The sequence below is a fragment of the Gorilla gorilla genome, chromosome 12 (assembly GCF_029281585.2).
Source record: "Gorilla gorilla gorilla isolate KB3781 chromosome 12, NHGRI_mGorGor1-v2.1_pri, whole genome shotgun sequence".
Taxonomy (NCBI): domain Eukaryota; kingdom Metazoa; phylum Chordata; class Mammalia; order Primates; family Hominidae; genus Gorilla; species Gorilla gorilla.
In genome coordinates, this window is record NC_073236.2 from 116082527 (window position 1) to 116101693 (window position 19167).

The 19167-nt window shown below is 37.3% G+C and overlaps 1 protein-coding gene across 6 annotated transcripts in view; it reads left to right on the plus strand.

Moving 5' to 3' along the window:
• Positions 1–19167, plus strand: part of ATAD2B (ATPase family AAA domain containing 2B) — a 196505-nt gene that overhangs the window by 83739 nt on the left and 93599 nt on the right. For all 6 annotated transcript variants that reach the window (XM_019021380.4, XM_055377524.2, XM_063696032.1 and 3 more), the window contains 2 exons: positions 9285–9444; positions 14408–14498. In XM_019021380.4, the coding sequence (XP_018876925.1) occupies positions 9285–9444; positions 14408–14498 (251 nt within the window). The remainder of the gene's footprint in view (positions 1–9284; positions 9445–14407; positions 14499–19167) is intronic.

Here is a 19167-nt window from a genome sequence, read left to right on the forward strand (position 1 = left end):
TCATTTTTCAGTCTTTTTCTGTTTTCACCTTGGATAATTTTTGTCTGTCTTTAGTCAGTCTTCACTTATTTTTGCTTTGTCATGTCCATTTGGTTATGTTCATCCAACACATTTTTTAATTTCAGAAATTGTATTTTTCAGTCCTAGGACTTACATTTGATTGTTTTTCATTGTTTCTGTTTTTCCAATGTGATTTTCATGCATTTAAGCATGTTTTATTTTATTTAATTGAGCTTCGTTACAATAGTTGCTTTAAAATTCTGTTATGTTAGCTTCGACATTTGGTTTATCTCATGTTAGACCCACTTGGTTTTCTTTTCTCTTGAGAATGTGTTCTTTTTATTGGTTCTGAATTTGTTGGGCAGTTTTGGATTGTGTCCTGGATATTATTATTGTTAGTTTTTGGAGACTCTGGATTCTGTTACTTTTATTTTATGAGCCACATTTCCTTTTTCTTAGGAGACAATTTTCTGAGTTAGGCTTGAAATGCATTCAGTTTCTTAACTGGGAGCTTTGATCTCCTTTCAGACCTTTTGTCTTTAGCTAGATCCTTTGAGTCTGCTCCTTGCTTTGTTCAGGACCAGCTAGAGATCTGGGTAGACTGAGTTTGGGGTGTCCCTACTAGCTCTTGCCCTTTTGTGGTCCTCCTTATTCTTTAATATTAATAACTTCGTACCTTCTCTTTTCTAGACTCTTATGCTGAAAAGTTAATAAGGCACCCCCCCAGCCCCTGTTGCATATTCTGTCTCCCCCTCACTGCAGTTAGTCCCAGACTAAAAGCTAGAGAGAAGGAAACTTACTTTTTCTTCTCCAAGTGACCATGAACTCCCACCGTGTTTTCATTCTCTGTGTGACCATGAACTCCCACCAGAACCCATCTGTCTCTGTTTACTCACCAGAAATGTCAGGTATATATTCATGTATTATAATGCATAGGCTTTCTAGTTGTTTTTTGAGGGGTGCTCTGATTGGGTCTTTATTATAACCTGCAAGTAGACCTCTTGGTTATCCAGTATGCAGGTTTGAATTTCTAGAGTAATCATTAGTAAAATAGAAACGTAATGTATAATCCCTAAATTATTAGTGGGGGAAAATAGAATAATTTTTAAAAGTCCAAAAGCAATCAAGAAGAGAAGTGAGGGAAATCATATAACCGATGGGGAAAATAGCACAAAATATGATTATAGATTTAAACCCAAATGTATCAATAATGACCTGAAATATAAGGGGAGTAAATGTTCTTGTTAAAAGACAAAGATTGTCAGATTGGCAAAAACAAAATATAATGATGTGTTGTTTATAAGTGAGACATCTACATGTAAGGATACAAAAAGGTTCAAAGTAAAATAGTGGAAAAAAATAGCACAAAAACAAATATTCATAGCAGCATTATTCACACTAGCCCAAAAGTAGAAATAACCCAAATGTCCATCAACTGATGAATAGGTAAATGAAATGTGATATATCCATACAATGAAATATCATTCAGCCTTAAAAAGGAATGAATTTCTGGATGGGTGTAGTGGCTCACGCTTGTAATTCCAGCAGTTTGGGAGGCCAAGGTGGGAGAATTGCTTGAGCCTAGGAGTTTGAGATCATCCTGGGCAACATAACTAGATGCTGTGTCTACAAATAATAAAAAAATTAGCTGAGTGTCGTGACCTGTGTATCTGGTCCCACCTACTCGGGAGGCTGAGGTGGGAGGATTGCTTGAGCCTAGGAGGTCAAGGCAGTAGTGTGTTGTGATAATACTACCGTACTCCAGCCTGGGCAACAGAGTGAGACCCCATCCCTCCACAAAGAAAAGAAAAGAAAAATTCTGACACATGCCACACCATGGATGAATCTTGAAGACATTATGCTATGTGGAATAAGCCAGAAACAAAAGGCCACTTATTGTATGATCCTGTTTATATGAAATGTCGACAATAGTTAAATAGTGTAAAATTATATCACGTAAATACTAACAGTTGGTATTGCTACATTAATTTTAGACAAACCATAAGTCAGAAAGCATTACTGTGCATGTAAAAAGGAAATCTTATAATGATAAAAGGTTCAGTTTACTAGAAGATATAACAATTAGGCCGGGCATGGTGGCTCATGCCTGTAATCCCAGCACTCTGGGAGGCTAAGGGTAGGAGGATCATTTAAGCCCAGGAATTCAAGACCAGCCTGGGCAACATAATGAGAACCCATCTGTACAAAAAAAAAAAAAAAAAAAAAAAAAAAATAGCCATGCATGATAGTGCATGCTCGTCCTGTCACTGTCCTATCACTATCAGTAGCCCTGCCTACTCAGGAGGCCGAAGTAGGAGGATTGCTTGAGCCTGGGTGGTCGAGGCTGCAGTGAACCATGATCGTGCCACTGCACTCCATTCTGGATGACAGAGTGAGACCCTGTCTTAAAAGTAACAATTTAAAATCTGCAATTCCCTAATAACCATAGTTCAGACTATGTAAAACAAAAACTGACAGAACTACAAGGTAGAAGAGTCAAATTGATCATCATTGTGGGAGAGATCCTGTACATCTCTCAGTAATTGATAGATCAGGCTGAGCAAAAAAATCATTTAATGCTCTATAGATTAATTGGAACCACCACATTTCAGGAATCTGATCTAATGGGCATACTTATCTAAGACAAATATAGAATGGACACTCTTTTCAAACATATACCATATTTATGAAAATTGATCATATAATGTGCCTTAAAGCACATTTTAACTAATTTTCTAAAGTTTGGTAATACACAAAACAGAAAAATAACAAAAAGCAGATAATTTTATGTTCATAATTAAGAACTATAGCTCTAAAGTCTAAATGACCTGTGTTGTAAAGACAAAAATCATAGCCAACAATATGTGAACGGAAAACAAAGATATAGTAGAAATCAAGAAGGACAAAAGTTGGTTCTTTGAAAAAAACTAATAAAGTTGGTTCTTCGGAAAAAACTGACAAGCCTCTGGCATGCTTGGTCATGATAAGAAGAAGACAGATAAGCAATATTAGGAATGCAAAATGTAATGTTTTGGTTTTTTTATACATCAAAGGTTAAGAGCATAAAGGCCTAAGCTTAAGAGGTGAAAGGAGAACTTTTAGAAAAAACATAGGGGAAAATCTCTATGACTTGTATGTCAATGCTTATAGCAGGTTTTTTGTAATACCCCAGAACTGAAAACAATCCAGGTGGCCATCAACATGTGAATGGATAAACAAATTGTGGCATATCTGTATAATGGAATATTACTTAGCAATTAAAAAGAATAAACTATTATCAAACCATTAACATGGATGAATCTCACAATATGCCAAATGCAAGAATCTAGGAATAAAAAGAGTACTTACTGTATGATCCAATGTATATAAAATTTTAAGTAATGCAAAGTAATCTGTAGTGACATAATACAGATGAATGGTTCCCTAGGGGTTGAGTAAAAGAGGCCAAGGAGGGTCAGTATGGGTGGAGAACTAAGGAGTATGAGGAAGAACATAATGGATATGTTAACTTCTTTTAGTTGTGGTGATGGTTTCACAGGGTATACATACTTCAAAACTTACCAAAATGTATACTTTAAATATGTGCAGGGTTTTGTATGTCAATTATACCTTCATAAAACTTGGTATGAGAAAATTCATTGGAAACTAGTCTCACTTGTGAACATGTATATAAAAATCCTAAACAGATTGGTAGAGCTTTACATCAGGAAGGTATAAAAAGGATAATATATTATGACTAAATTGATTTTATTTCAAATATACAAGGTTTATTTAATATGAGGGAAGTCAGTTAATGTTAATTTGTCGCATTTTCATATTAGAGAAAAATCAAGATGATCACCTCAATAGATGTGGAAGAAATGTTTAATAAAATTCAATATTTAGTCATAATAAAGTCTTCATCTTAGAGAACAAGGAATATAAAGTATTTCCTTAAAGGTAGCTACAGAAAAACTTACAACAAACAGACTTAATGTTCAAACATGAAATCTTTTCTTATAATATGGGGAATATGACAAGCATGTTTGTTTTGCTGTGAACACTTCTGACCAATACTGTTCTATAGATCGCAGTCAGTGTAGTCTGGCAAGACAAAGCTATACAAGATATGCATATTGAAGAGGAAAAAACAGTACTCTTATCATTTGTAGATGATGCAATTATGTATGTAGGAATTGCAAAGCAACCTGTAGATAGATGCTAAGAAGGTTAGACCAATCAATATAAACATAAATTTTGTATTTTTGTTGCTAGTAATTGTGTAAAAATGAAAAGTTACTGTTTGCAATCTCATTAGCAAAAAGTTTCTATGAGTAAGTCTAAGAAGTCTCATGTTACATTTATGCAGAAAATATTAAAACTTGACTGGCAAACATTAAAGATTAAATAAATGGAAAGAAATATTTTTCAATTATCTTTTCTTCTATAAGGTGGGAGCACTTGCTCTACTAGTTATTAAGGCCTCTTAGGGTTAAGAAAATTTGATATTGGCAGAAGACTAGACAAATAGATGAATGGAACGGAGCCCAGAGCCATAAATAAATGCACACACATATGGATGCCTAATTTATGGTAAAAGAGGCAGTGCAGATGCTGTTGGGAAAAGATGACCTTTTCTATAAATAATGCTGGGAAAATTGGATATCTCTTTGGTGGGAAAAAAAAACCTGGATTCGTCTACACACCATACAAAACAATTCATTTCATTGGATTTTAGATCTATATTTGAAAGGTGAAACAACACTTTTAGAAGGTAATGTAGGAGAGAGAATTTGAGACAAGCAAGTAGGCCTTGAATATTGTGTCAAATAGTTTGGACTTTTAATTTCCCTACATAATAGGAGTTGCTAAAGGATTTTGATCCAAGGGTTGGCCATTCAGATTTTTTTTTTTTTAAAGACAACTTTTGGTATAATTTAAGTTAGATTGTAATTCTGTTTCTGGCCATGTCTGAGACTTTATCGTCTGAAGACTTTTCAGTTACGAGACACTTAAAAATGCAGATAAGTTCCAACAAACACTTGAAATGACAATCTGTAATTGGAAGATACCAAGGAAAGATTGGAGGTTAAATATGAATTTATATTTGAGGCTACTTATATTCCCCACCCCCTTTATATCTTGAATGAGAAACCTAGGTCACTAATTTTCAGTTATTCATTTTGAAAAGAAGAATCACACATCCTTCCTTCACACATACACTGGGTATCTAGCATTTTGATTCCGCTTATAGATTTTGGAAACACAGCTAGAGCAGTGTGTTTGGGAAGGAGAATGATTTCTTTAACATGTTGAACATATTGGAGAAGTTATTTTAGGCAGGTGTTAGCAATAAGAGTAAAGGAATAGAAATGAGAGCAGTTGGAAAACACTAGAAAGAACATTGTTACTAGAACTACAGTTTCTGTTATAATTAGGCATGAAACACTTATATTCAGAAATGTTTAAGTCATACTTTTTAAAAACTACTCTAAAATATGCAGAAAATAATTTTGAGTTGAACATAAAGTGGTAGCCATTCTAAAGAAAGTGTCCAAAGGTGTAATGATAATGTAAATCTAATATAATAGAAACTAAAGCGTCATATACATTTCCAGACATTTAAAACCCCCCTAGATTGCTATCTATTAAAAACAAACTACTGTATTTTTTCTTTTTAAGAAAAACAGCTTTATTGAGATACAGTTCACAGTGATGGCAGCGGCAGGCCATCTGGAGTGGCCACCGTCATCATGCCTACTGTACTGGGGAGGTGTAGCCGGGGCTGCACATTCCACGGAGCTGGTGGAAGCTGGGGACAAGTGGGAATCCCACCCCTTTTGAGTCGGTGGGATGGGAGCTCCCCGGGTGCAGCTGCAGCCGCCCAAGTTGTGGCTGTGGACCTGGGCCTGCCTGTGCTCTTGCGGGGGCCTGGGTGCAGACAGGGGTCCTGCCCTCCCAGGTGCAGCTACAGCTGCCCAAGTCATGGCTGTGGAGCCTGGCATTCCTGCACTCTGGGGGGCCTGGGAAGGCTTCCCCTGTCCCTGCAGGATCAGAGGTGTCTGCTTCCACTGCCTGGCCTCTCCCCACTCCTGCGCCTGCTCCGATCTTGGAGCAAGACTGGGGCCAAGCCTGGGTGTTGTTGCAGCCTGGCTGGTTGTGTGCACTCTTGGGGTTAGTGCTACATGCCAACCTCCTGCTGCCTCAGCCCCCTCCAGACTTTGGGTGCCGATGAGCATGGGCGGGAAGCTGAGGGGGTGGCTGAGGGCAGCTTGGCACTGGCCTGCAGGTGCCCCTTGGCACGAACAGCTTGGGCACCATGAATGGCAGCAGGAGGCAGACAAAGCTCCTGGGCAGAAGGGGGTGGGTCCGTGGTGAGACCCACCTTCAGGCTAGGGAGGGCCTGAAGGTTGGCCAGGCTGCCAGTCCCACAGACTGGAGTGGGAACTTGTGGTGCCTTTTCTGGGCCTGCCCATGGCCACCCCATGGACCAATTGGTGTGCACTTCCTTCCCTCTGAGTCCCATAAAAGCCCCAGCTCAGCCAGAGCTAAGTGGACATCAGGAGGACCAACTTCAGAGAGGAGCTACCCCCTCCAGGGCCACCTCTCTGCTGAGAGCTCCAGATGTCAGGATGACCAGCTGCAGAGAGGAGCTACCCACTCCAGGACCTCCTCTCTGCTGAGAGCTGAACAACACTCAACATGACGACCTGCCTGTAGAGAGGAGCTGCCCACTCCAGGATCTCCTCTGAGCTATTCTGTCACTCAGTAAAGCTCCTCTTTGCCTTGCTCACCCTCCACTTGTCTGCATATCTTGTTCTTCCTGGACGCAGGACAAGAACTCGGGACCTGTCAGATGGCAGGGCTGAAAGAGCTGTAATACAAACAGGGCTGAAACATGCCCCTTGCTTGCCATTTTGTGGGTGAAGAGGAGAGAAGAGCTGCAGCCCTTCAGGGAGCCCAGACCTGGGAGCTCCCTGAGCCAGGGCTGTGACTTTGGGGCCCTGCAGTTCCTGGAGTCTCCAAGCTTCCAGGCACCACCATGTTCCCCAGTGGCAGCTGTGGAAGCTGCTTGCAGTGTGCCTGGTCCAGCCACAGCCTCACAGAGAGCCAGCACCTGTGCCAACACCTGGAGCTGCCCGCCCCGGTGCAGCAGCCGGCATGCCAGACTGTGCGCAGTGGCTGGACCTCACACTTGCTCTCTCAAACACTCCTTGCTGCCCCATGCCTGGCTTGCCCCTGGCAGGCATGGGATATAGGCTGGTAGTGTGAGCCGAACGCAGTCAGGTCGAGTGGGTGGAATGAGCCCAGCAGGTCTAAGCAAAACTGAGGCAGAGGCACTACCAGCCACAGAGGTTTCCAGCCAGAAAAGCGACCCTGACAAGGACCCCATAATAACAGCTGTACAGTTCACTCATTTTTTTTTTTTTTTTTTGAGATGGAGTTTCGCTCTTGTCACCCAGTCTGGAGTACAATGGTGCGACTTCAGCTCAGCTCACTGCCACCTCCACCTCCTGGGTTCAAGTGATTCTCCTGCCTCAGCCTCCCAAGTAGCTGGGATTACAGGTGCCTGCCACTGTGCCTAGCTAATTTTTGTATTTTTAGTAGAGATGAGGTTTCACCATGTTGGCCAGGCTGGTCTCGAATTCCTGACCTCAGACGATCCACCCGCCTCAGCCTCCCAAAGTGCTGGAATTACAGGTGTGAGCCACTGTGCCCAGCTCAGTTCACTTATTTAAACTGCATAGTTCAGTGACTTTCAGTATATTTACAAAGTTGTGTAACCATCACTACAGTCAATTTTAGAACATTTTCATCACCCCAGAAACCTTAAACCCTTTAGCCATCACTCCCAACCTTCCCCTCATCCTTCCAAGCTCTAGGCAACTTCTAATATACTTTCTTTTTCTATAGATTTGCCTGTTTGGGATATCTTGTATAAATGGAATCATATAATATGTGGCCTTTTGTGTCTAGCTTCCTTAGCAAAGTGATTACAAGATTCATCCATGTTGTTGTGGCTGTTGGTACTTCATTTATTTTTATTGAGGAATACTATTCCATTGTATGGATATACCACATTTATTCTATTTATTTATCAGTTGATGGACATTTGGGTTTCTTCCACTTTTTTGGCTATTATGAAAAGTGTTGCTGTGAACATTAGTGTAAAAGTTTTTTTGTGGACATTGCTGGATCATTTGGCAACTCTTATGTTTAACAGAGGAACTGCAATACTCTTTTTCCAAAGAGGAACATCATTTTACATTCCCACCAATCAGTCAGTGTATGAGTGTTCCAGCTTCTCTACATCCTCATCAAAAGCTGTTAATTATCTGTCTGTCTGATTATAGTCATCCTGGTGGTTTGGAAGTGGCATCTCATTTGGTTTAATTTGCTTATGCTTAATGACTATTGATGTGGTTTTGTGTATCGTCTTTGGAGAAATGTCTATACAAATTTTTTGCCTAATTTTTAAAAAATATTTTTCGTTTTTGGAGATGGGGTCTCACTATGTTCCCCAGGCTGATCTCAAACTCCTGGGTTCAAGCAATCTGCCCACCTCGGCCTCCCAAAGTGCTGGGATTATAGGCATGCACCACTGCGCCTGGCCCTTTTGCCTACTTTTAAATTTTATTATTTGTCTTTGTATTGTTTAGTTGTTCAGTTGTAATTGTTCATTATATATATTATCAAATATGTGATTTACAAATATTCTTAGGTTATAGTTTTACTTTCCTGATAGTATCCTTTGAAGAAGAAAAGTTTTTAATTTTGATGAAGTCCATTTTTTTTTGGTTGCCAAGGTTTAGGTGTCTACTATATTTTCTGAATGCCTTTGAAAATAATTTTTGTAAATCACTTGATCCTGCATTAAAATATAATCATGCTACAGTTATTTTGTTAGCATTAAAGACTGATAAGCCGGGTACCATGGCTCACGTCCATAATCCCAGCACTTTGCGAGGCCGAGGCAGGTGGATTGCCTGAGGTCAGGAGTTCGAGACCAGCCTGACCAATATAGTGAAACACCATCTCTACTAAAAATACAAAAATTAGCTGGGCGTGGTGGCGTGCGCCTGTAGTCCCAGCTACTTGGGAGGCTGAGGCAGGAGAATTGCTTGAACCCGGGAGGCGGAGATTGCAGTGAGCCGAGATCACACCACTGCCCTCCAGCCTGGGCAACGGAGTGACACTCCATCTCAAAAAAAAAAAAAAAAAAAAAGAAAGACTGATAAAAGTTATTGTAAGCAGCAGTGTTTACAATTCTTTTTTTTAAATTTTGCCTGAAAATTATTTTACAGCTCTATAGTATCAACCCTCCTTGCTCTTATGGATGGATTAGATAATAGGGGTGAAATTGTTGTTATTGGTGCTACAAACAGACTTGACTCTATAGATCCTGCACTCAGGAGACCTGGTCGTTTTGACAGAGAATTCCTCTTCAACCTGCCTGATCAAAAGGTAAGAGTTTTTGTTTTCAATATGTTAACATTTATATGTAATTCTATAAGGCATATGTTCTGAGGGTGATATTTTATGAATTTTCATTGTTCAGATTTCCTGCTTAAGGATATCTTAGCTAATGCTTTAAAAACCTATGTAATTATGGAACAGTTTTTTTCTATTAACAATTATAAGAAAGTTTGTGATTTTTAGGCAGCAAGAGGAAAGCTCTTGATAGATCACTGTAGATGCTTACTTGCGCTTTAGTTCTCCAGATTGTAGTAATTGTCCTGTATGGCAGTTTCTGTGTCCCTAGTTAGCCAAAGTAACTTTATTCTCATAAAATAATGTTTTTATAGAGTATTAGTGGGTTTATGAATAAGGACCCAGTACCCGAATTTTCATAGAAATTGCTATATTTAATTAAAAGCAACAAACTTTATTCATTATGGTATAAAGTTTTTTTAAAAGAATGTATTAATAATACAGGGTAATGTTTATCATTGATTCTGTAAATGTTATATGATATACAAAGTTTTTTTTTTCCCAATTCAACTTGAAACTTTTAATATTATTCTTGGTTTGACTAGTATAATCTGACTGGCTTTTCATTAGAAACTCAAATTTGAGAGGAAGAGATACATGCAAAGGAGGTACTGTATGTGAATATGTATAGCTTTGTTTTTGGACCTCTATGTGAAATGCCTGGTTTACATACCTAGATGTGAAAGTCTTAAGTGATTCGGACTGTATGGAAGACCATAGAGAAACAAAGGCAATGGCTTCCCTGTGTAGAGCAGTTCATACCTCAGTTTGACATCAGTCTCCACAGTCACCAGTAGTTGACTCAGATTTGGATTGACAATTCAATTTACAGGCTTTAAATTGGCACCAGGTTATTTAGCTTTGTCAGGACAGGAAACATGGCATATACAGCATTATTTTCATTGCCCAAGTGCAGCCTTCAGGAATGTATCAGTGCATATTGGTGTGTTTATTTGTAGCAGATAGGGCTGAAGTAGGTACAGTCTACTTCCGCATGGGGAAGCATCAGCTTTTTTGTTTGGGACATCTAACAACAGTCCAAGCACAGCTTTTATACTCTTCAGTACATGGGGAAATGTGCTTAGTTCTGAGACACAGCACAGGAAAGCCATTTCCTTGATTTCCCAATTGTCTTCTGTACTATCTTAGCTAAGTAGGCCTCAGAGTCTATATGCCAATCACAGCCCTTACAGTCCAGGTTCAGTTCACACAAATGAAGGGTTTAACAGTAAACAAGGTTTAGAACAGCACTGTCTAATAGAATTTTCTGTGATGATGGAAACGTTCTATTTTGGCATTGTTCTTCGAGCAGCGTGCATTTTGGTAGACACTAGCCGTATGTGGCTATTGAGCACTTAAAATGTGGCTAGTGTGACTAAAGAACTGCATTTTAAATTTTATTTAGTCTTAGTTTAAAATTTAAATAAAATGGCATTGTGTGGTGCTTACTATATTGCATAGCATGGATCTTGAACATCGTTTTCCACATTAACTTTCCCTTTCTAACATTTCGAGGAAACAGTTTTGTGAGACTGAAATCTTAGTCATTCTTCTCAAGCCTGGGTCTGTGGAAAGGCCTATGCTGGCTGTTTACCTTTTTCCCTTAAATGGTTTTTAAGGTCCCGAGACTAGATGAGATTACCAAGTCTTCTCTCTTACAGAGCAGTCAGTAAGGTAAGAGGAAAACTAAGGGGAGTGGGGTGTTCTGGTAGCCAAGTGAAGAAAATGTATCAATGAGGAGGGTGTGATTAACCATGTCACATGTTGCTAAGTCCATTCAGCTAAGGACAGAAAATTGGTCATTGTATTTATCATGATGTAGGTCGTCAGTGAATCTGATGAGAACAGTTTCAGTTAGTAGTGGGTTCAAAAGCTTAATTGGAGTGTGTTAGTTCAAGAGAAAATGGGAAGGAATTGGAGGGAGTGAATATAGATACGTTTTAAAAAGAGTTTTTCTGCAAAGGGAAGCAAATAATTTAGGTGATATGATATTGAAGGAAGCAGGGGCAAGATAATGTGTTTCATTGTTTTCAAGATGGAAGAAATATCTAGTAGAAAAGGGAATTTTTATGTGAAATTGAGAGATGTCCTCAATAGGCAAAAAGTGATAGGATTTAGCATAAAAGTGGTGTGAATGACTTTAGATAGGAGCTGGCTAGTTCATCTGTGACAACAGAGAGAAGACAGAATATTGTTGGCACACATGCTGATGGGTGGACATCTTTGGTGATTAGGATGTGGGGAGTCTGGGGAAGTTTTTTTCTGATTGCTTCAGTTTTCTCAGTGAATTGGGAGGCACGGTCATCAGCGGAGTGTGAAGATGTGCTGTGAAATAGTCTGCTAGGAGAAAGGCATAATGAACGGCCTAGGGAAGTATTAAGGGTAGTAATAAGGACCCATTTGGGTCATTAAAGTGATACCAGTCAGTGTCTCAGTCCTGTGGTTTGGCCAATAGAATATCATGACTCTTGCTATTTGATTAAGTAAAAGATTAATAAAAGTAAATCTTGGTTTCAAATTTTAATAATTTTGTTAACTATTTGCATAAAATAGTACACACCTTCTATATGCAGTAATGCTTTTTAATTTCTTTTATTTTCCTTTATCATCATTTTTATGATTGTTATAAGTAATATATATTTGTATGTGTACTTGTGGATTCTGAAAAATGAGGAGCTTGAATTTGCCTTTGACGTTTAATAGTAGAGGAAGGTACTTTCTATTAGAGGAAGCCCTTTGACTTCCTATTCGGTTTGCCATATAGAGTAAAATACATAATGAACAGTTCTTGATTTCTACATTTAAGTATTTTTTTCTTCATTCCATGTCTTGTTTTTAGTATGACAAAAGGAAGGTGACTTTGATTGGGTTATATAGGGAAGGAGCATTATTAGGGACCTGAAGATAACTTGCTAACCTTAGATAATTAATTTCATTACTTTAAACCTCTTTTTAGGGAAAGGAGAGGATAAGAATGGATCTCTTTTTGGGATATCTTCCAGCATAATTTTTTTTTACATGTTCTTTATTTTTTAAGGGTCTTGTAATCATCCTTAGCAGCACAGTGCCTGTGCTGCTAATGAAGTTTATATAGATTCTTAATGTCATCTTACAGAATATATATGCTGTTAGGTTGATATTTCTTTTGGACCTTCTTTTTTTAGTATCTGTTCAAGCAGATACTTCAAGTTGGAAGAAAATAAGTGTCATATCATTGCTTTAACTTTCATAGCTGAATGCCTAACTTAGAACTTGGAATTGAAACTGTAGCTATTGATTCCAGATTTTGTCAACTTTTTGAGCAAGATTTATCTTGATGACTTTGAAGTTGTTCTGTTTTGTTGCTGGACCCCAGATTCCTCATCAAGCCAGTAAGGTGTTATCATCTTGGTTATAATTTACTTTTTCATGTCTCAAGAAGCTTAGACAGCAGTGTTGAGGGAATAGGCATACTCAATTTTTAAAAAGTGTTGTAATTTTCTCCAAAGAGTGCAGATGTGAAAACAAAATTCTGATCTTACCGTTGGTGGTGGATAGTATCAGCTGATTATAGATTCTTATATGTTAGTGTTTTTTTAAGAAAACTATTTTAGGCTGGGTGTGGTGGCTCACGCCTGTAATCCCAGCACTTTGGGAGGCTGAGGTGGGCGGAACACTTGAGGTCGGGAGTTCAAGACCAGCCTGGCCAACATGGTGAAACTCCGTCTCTACTAAAAATACAAAAATTAGCCAGGTGTGGTGGTGGGTACCTGTAATCCCAGCTACTCAGGAGGCTGAGGCATGAGAATCACTTGAACCTAGGAGGCTGAGGTTGCAGTGAGTAAGATCACACCACTGTACTCCAGCCTGGGTGATAGAGTGAGACTCAGTCTCAAAAACAAAAAAACTATTTTAGAAAAATAAATTTCTGTTTGTTTTGGAAGCAAGACATTAAAATTTTGATTGTGCTATATGCAGTCAGATTTAAGCTAGAGAATGCTGAAATCAATGTAAAATTGTTTATAACACTTTGATCTTTCAATGAATTTAATTGATATTTATTGAAATACCTTGTATTAAATGCCAAAGCATCAACTAACTGACAAAGTAATAATATGCTTGATTTTTTTTTCTCCCTTTGAGACAGGATCTCACTCTTATCACCCAGGCTGGAATGCAGTGGCGTAATCACAGCACACTGCAGGCCTCGACCTCTCAGGCTCAAGTGATCCTCCCACCTCAGCTTCCTGAGTACCTGGGACCACAGGCGTGCACCACCATGCCCAATTAATTAAAAAACAATTTTTTTGTAGAGACAGGGTGTCACTGTGTTGTCCAGGCTAGTCTTGAACTCCTGGACATAAGCGATCCTCCTACCTCAGCATCCCAAAGTGCTGGGATTGCAGGTGTGAGCCACCACAACTGGCATGCATGATATTTAATTAAACTTGAATACTTTCCAAATTAAAAACTTTTTTCAAGTTTAAGTTACTTGTTATTTTGCTCATTGTTGATCATAATACCGCAAATTCTATGAAATGTAAAGTTTGTTTAAAATTATGACTATAACTTTTATAACATGAAAGTTTTTTGTTCATATATTTTCAAATAGTAAAAGTGGTATGGTGGAAAAGTGAAATATAGTTTTGAATTCTAGTCCCAGATGAGTCACTTAGTTGTTATATGCTGCTAGTCAATTTTCTTCACCTCTCACAACATTAAATGTCTTAGGTTGTGAAACACAGACAAGATCTCTACTACATATCTCCCAGATTTATTGTTGGAATCAGAGTTGATGTAGATAGATGCTAAGGTGTTTAAATTTTTTAAAAATAAAAATTTTAATGGGATTGTTAGTCAAAATTTGTTCCACCTAACGTATTTGAGGGATTGATAATATTTTATCTGTACTTTTCTTCTTGGGCAAGATTTTATATATCTGTGCTTTTCATCTTAGGCAAGAAAACACATCTTACAGATCCATACCAGGGACTGGAATCCAAAATTGTCAGATGCATTTTTAGGTGAATTGGCTGAAAAATGTGTTGGTGAGTGTTACTGTTTGAATTCTTTGATTGTCATTGTTTGTTCTGCTCAACCTCCCTTTCCCCTTATTTGGAATGTGAATGAGCATAGTTATGTTTTTGATTGTGCAATAGATTGTCTCTGCCTTTATGTTTTAAAGTTATTTTGACTGTTTCACTTAAAGTTTGAGTACTTCTAAATTAGAATTTTAACTGCCATTAGGTGTTTAGTTAACAAAGCTCAATAATAACATGCCTTTCATTGAGTGCTGGGTATCCATAATATTAATACAGGGTCTCCTTTTGAATATCATTCCCTCTTAGAAATTTTACTAAGAAAAATAAGCTTGAACTTGAGAGAGAAAGGTCCATGTCAAAGTAGGACTGCAGCCTTTTACTTTTACTTTGCAGATTACACAGCGGGCTTATTTTCATTCCTGTGGTCTAGAAAGAAGTTGGGTGGGAGAGGTCTTCAAAGAAAATAGTTAATGATATTTGGTAGTAGTTCCCCAAATATAAAACTTTCCAATTTAACTTTAAATTTTTCACAGAGTGGAAGATCTCCCCACAGAGTGAATGAACACTACTGTCCTTCTAGGATGTGGTGAGAGTCTTTATCTGCACAGATGATCACACATAGGAGATGGAATTCAGGGTTTTGGCTCTAATTAGGTCTGAAATAAAAAGGAATACAATGTTAGGCACCTGAATATACACATAGGTATTTCTCCTTCATTCTTTCCCCCTCTTTTGTCTGTTTTCCTCTCATACTCTGAAAAATATAAATTAAAAAAAAAAAACCCAATCTTCATGAACTTTTTAAGCATTATGAAGAAATCCCCCAAATAAGTCCACTAACAACAGCTTACTTGGGAAAACTTTAAAGTTACCAAAGCCAAAAAGAACAACTTAATTTAAAAAATCATTGTGATCCACCATCAAATAATTAAAACTTAAATAGAACATTAGTCCATTCAGTTAGCTACATCCAAATTATCCTCTTCATCCACAGGGACCTCCATCTCCGAAGCAGCATCCCTCAGCTTTTGAACCACAAAGACCTCGACATCTTCTGGTGAGGAGAAAACGTAAATCTCTCCAGCACTACTTCAGTTTAAGCTTTGCCTGGTATAAGAGAGCATGCGCCAAACACATTTCATGTAAATTTGGCTTGACCTTTGCAAAGCCTTGTGCTGCTTTATGGGAGAGGGTGGTATTTGGTATAAAATCCAGTCTTTTCCCTTTTTGAAAATAGACCCCTTTTATTTATGATGATATTTTACTAGAGTTCAGATTGGACTGGGAAATCTTTGTAGATTTTTCTGTGAATTTGTCACAGAATGATGCTTAACTGAAATAAGCAGAAGTCAAGTTGTCAAATCATTTTGGAAATTCCCTAAGAGATAGGTACTCTAAATTACTTTCTATTTTCCTGTCTACCATCTGAAATATTATATACTCTAGTTTAATTCTTCACCCCAAATATTAGAATCTTAGTTTCCTTTTGCATTTCCAAAGACAATACTTCTAATTTTTCCCAGTGATTTTTTTAGCTTTTAGGCAGTTTCTTAAGTTTTAAAATTTTCATGGTATAATTTCTTACAGGACTGATAAATTTCTCTTACCTTTTTTTCCTCCCCTCTATGGGGTGGTAGTATGTGTGCAGACTCTGCTCATATACCATTTTCTTCCTGGACAGTGACATAAAAATCCATTATAATTAAATGACTTCTGTTTTTTGTTATGACATTCATTCCATCTGAGAAACTGGTTCACATTAAAAAAAAATCAAATTCAGATCTTCAAACGGGCGTGAAATAGTAATTTTAAATCCATTACAAACTCACTAGTCTGTGTATGCCAAACATGTTTTAACATGAATAGGTTCAGTTCATTGAAATTTATGCCTCGTAGAGTATGTAGTCTTGATGAACAGCTGTGAAGATAGCTGACCTTTTGTTAGAGGTTATGGATTTGGTAACTTTTACCTTGAAATTCCCAAGTTCTTAGAGGTTTTTGCATGCATATTGGGTGTGATTTTTGCATAGTGAAAAACTCAACATACATTGATATCAGGAACATTTGCATAAATAGTAGGAAACTTATGATTAATGAAACACTCAACTCTAATCATATTTTTCTATTCCATTTTCAATGAGAGGGCTAAAACAATGAAAGAGTCTCAATGAAGTGTCTATCTTGTGGGCCTTCATTATGTGTGATGCTGTACTTAAAACTTTATAAAATTTTGTTATGACCTTGTTTCTAGTCTAACCTCTTTAGTAGCTGTATTTTCAGTCTTTTTAGAACAATTTCTAGCTTAATAGCAGTATTCAGGAATGCTCTTTATTTGATATCTGAATGTGTTCACAGAGTATTAGAATTATAATGGTAGATTTAGTATGGTTATGAAAGGGATGTTTATAATTTCTTTAATATTAACTTTTAACGCCTAAAAGGCTGTAGTATATTTTCAGTATTACTAGAATGATCATATTATTTATTTTCTAAACAAGGACGCTTTGAGAGTGAAAAGATGTGCTATTATGACAGGACAAGAGGCCTAACCAGCACATGTGGTTACCCTAAGTGTAACCCATTTAGCCATGGTTATGACGCAATTTTAAAGTTTTAGAAGGAAGTATGTTAAATCAGTAGTTCTCAATTTTGTGTGTATCAGAGTCACTTCTAAAGCTTTCTTGAAATGCACATATGATTTCAAGCCCCCAGAGATTCTGATTCACTGGGTTTATTGTGGGACTTGGGAATCTGTTTTTTTTTGTTTCAGTTTCAGTGTTTATTCAGATGGATAATCAAGGTGAGAACCACAGATATAAACTGGTAATTCTTACTTATAAGCGAATGTAAAAAAATTTCCTCCTTTATAAGTCTGTTGGTTATAATAATTAATGTGAAAATCTACTTCATTAAATGGGGTCTATTGATCATTTCTTTGTCTGGAATAAGTGAATAAATAATACATTGCTGTTATATATGTAATTAACATGTTATGGCAAACATAAATGTTATGGGTAACATTTACTACCTAAAATGCCTTCTAGTGGCTAATTATTTGTTTTGCCTTAATAGTTTCTGAGTTTTAATTTTTTTAAACTTAGGCTTTTGCACTTAAAATAGGACCATATAGTATGTTCATTAACTGTGTATATCCTTTTAAAGAAGAAATAGAAACGTGATTGTTTATATTGTTTGAAGATGGTAGTATATTCCTTATTTCCTCGGAAATGGAAGACATAATTCACATTCTATAATCATATCCTTAGATTACTTTGTTAACTCTTTATAACTTTGAGCTAGTGTTCTATACATTATTGAGTTAATGAAATGGGTATATATGCAAAAGGAAAAGATAATTTTTTTCCAGGTTTATTCTTTGAGAAATAGAAAATAAAACGAGACACTAGTGGTAAATTTGGTTATCTGAAGAATTATTTGTGAGATAGATCACTGTCATGGAACAATGTTAATGCGTAATCTGCTTATAGTCTTCTGAATTAAGTTCTTCTAGGTCATATTAAGTTTTTCCCTAAGTTTGAATAAGTTTTTCTTTGTAATCACCATTTTTAGTTCAGTATTTAAGTGTTCTATAAGGTCATTGTGAGGTATAAAAAGATAAATAGGCCAGGTGTGATGGCTCATGCCTATAATACCAGCACTTTGGGAGGGTGAGGCAGGAGGATTGAGGCTAGGAGTTTGAGACCAGCCTGGACAAAGTGAGACCCCTATCTCTACAAAAAAAAAAAAAAAAAAAAAAAAAAAAAATTAGCCTGATGTGGTGGCACACACTGTAGTCTCAGCTACTCAGCAGGCTGAGGCAGAAGGATTTCTTGAGCCCAGGAAGTCAAGGCTGCGGTGAGCCATGATCACCCACTGCACTTCAGCCTGGGCAACAGAGCGATATGCTGTCTCCCAAAAATAAAATAAAAATAAACCTGGTATTGTTTGTTGAAGCTTAGTTAGGGTCTAATATTCTATAACTATTGGAATGGTTCCCCCTACTGGCATAAGTGATAATTGTGGCTAAATGCAAGTTTAATTGCCAACAGGGAAAACAATATGGCTAGTTTGAGCTTTTCTTCCTTTTTGTGACAAGGATGCAACAGAGCATGTGTTTTTGTATGTATTTGTTACTCAGATGAATGAAATGACTTAAAACCAGTGGGGCTTGATCTGTTGTTTGATTGTATCATACATTAAACATGGGTAATAAATAATACCTTATGTTGGTATAACCCTTAGATTATCAGTCATTTTAAACTAAAAAAAGAAAATTAATGTGGAAAATCAATGGAAATATTTTTAATGTTCTTATTTACTTTAATATATTTGGAACTATCAGATGAATTACAATTTTAAATGATAATTATGGGAGTAACTGAATGTTAATAGTTGGTTGCACTCAGAGTTGGTAGTAGAATAGCTCTGTTTTTGAAGTTTCTGTTTATATACTATTTTATACATGTTTGGAAGTTAATATTAGAGAAAGTCATTTATAAGTGAGTATGATGTCATGAGGACTAACCTAATGATTGGGAATATTGATGAAGGACTGAAATGAAACTATTATTCTTTTAAAACTTTTTTCTAAAGAAAGTTGTACGTTGTAGGCCAGGTGTGGTGGCTCAGGCCTGTAGTCCCAGCACTTGAGGGTGCCGAGGCGGGTGGATCACTT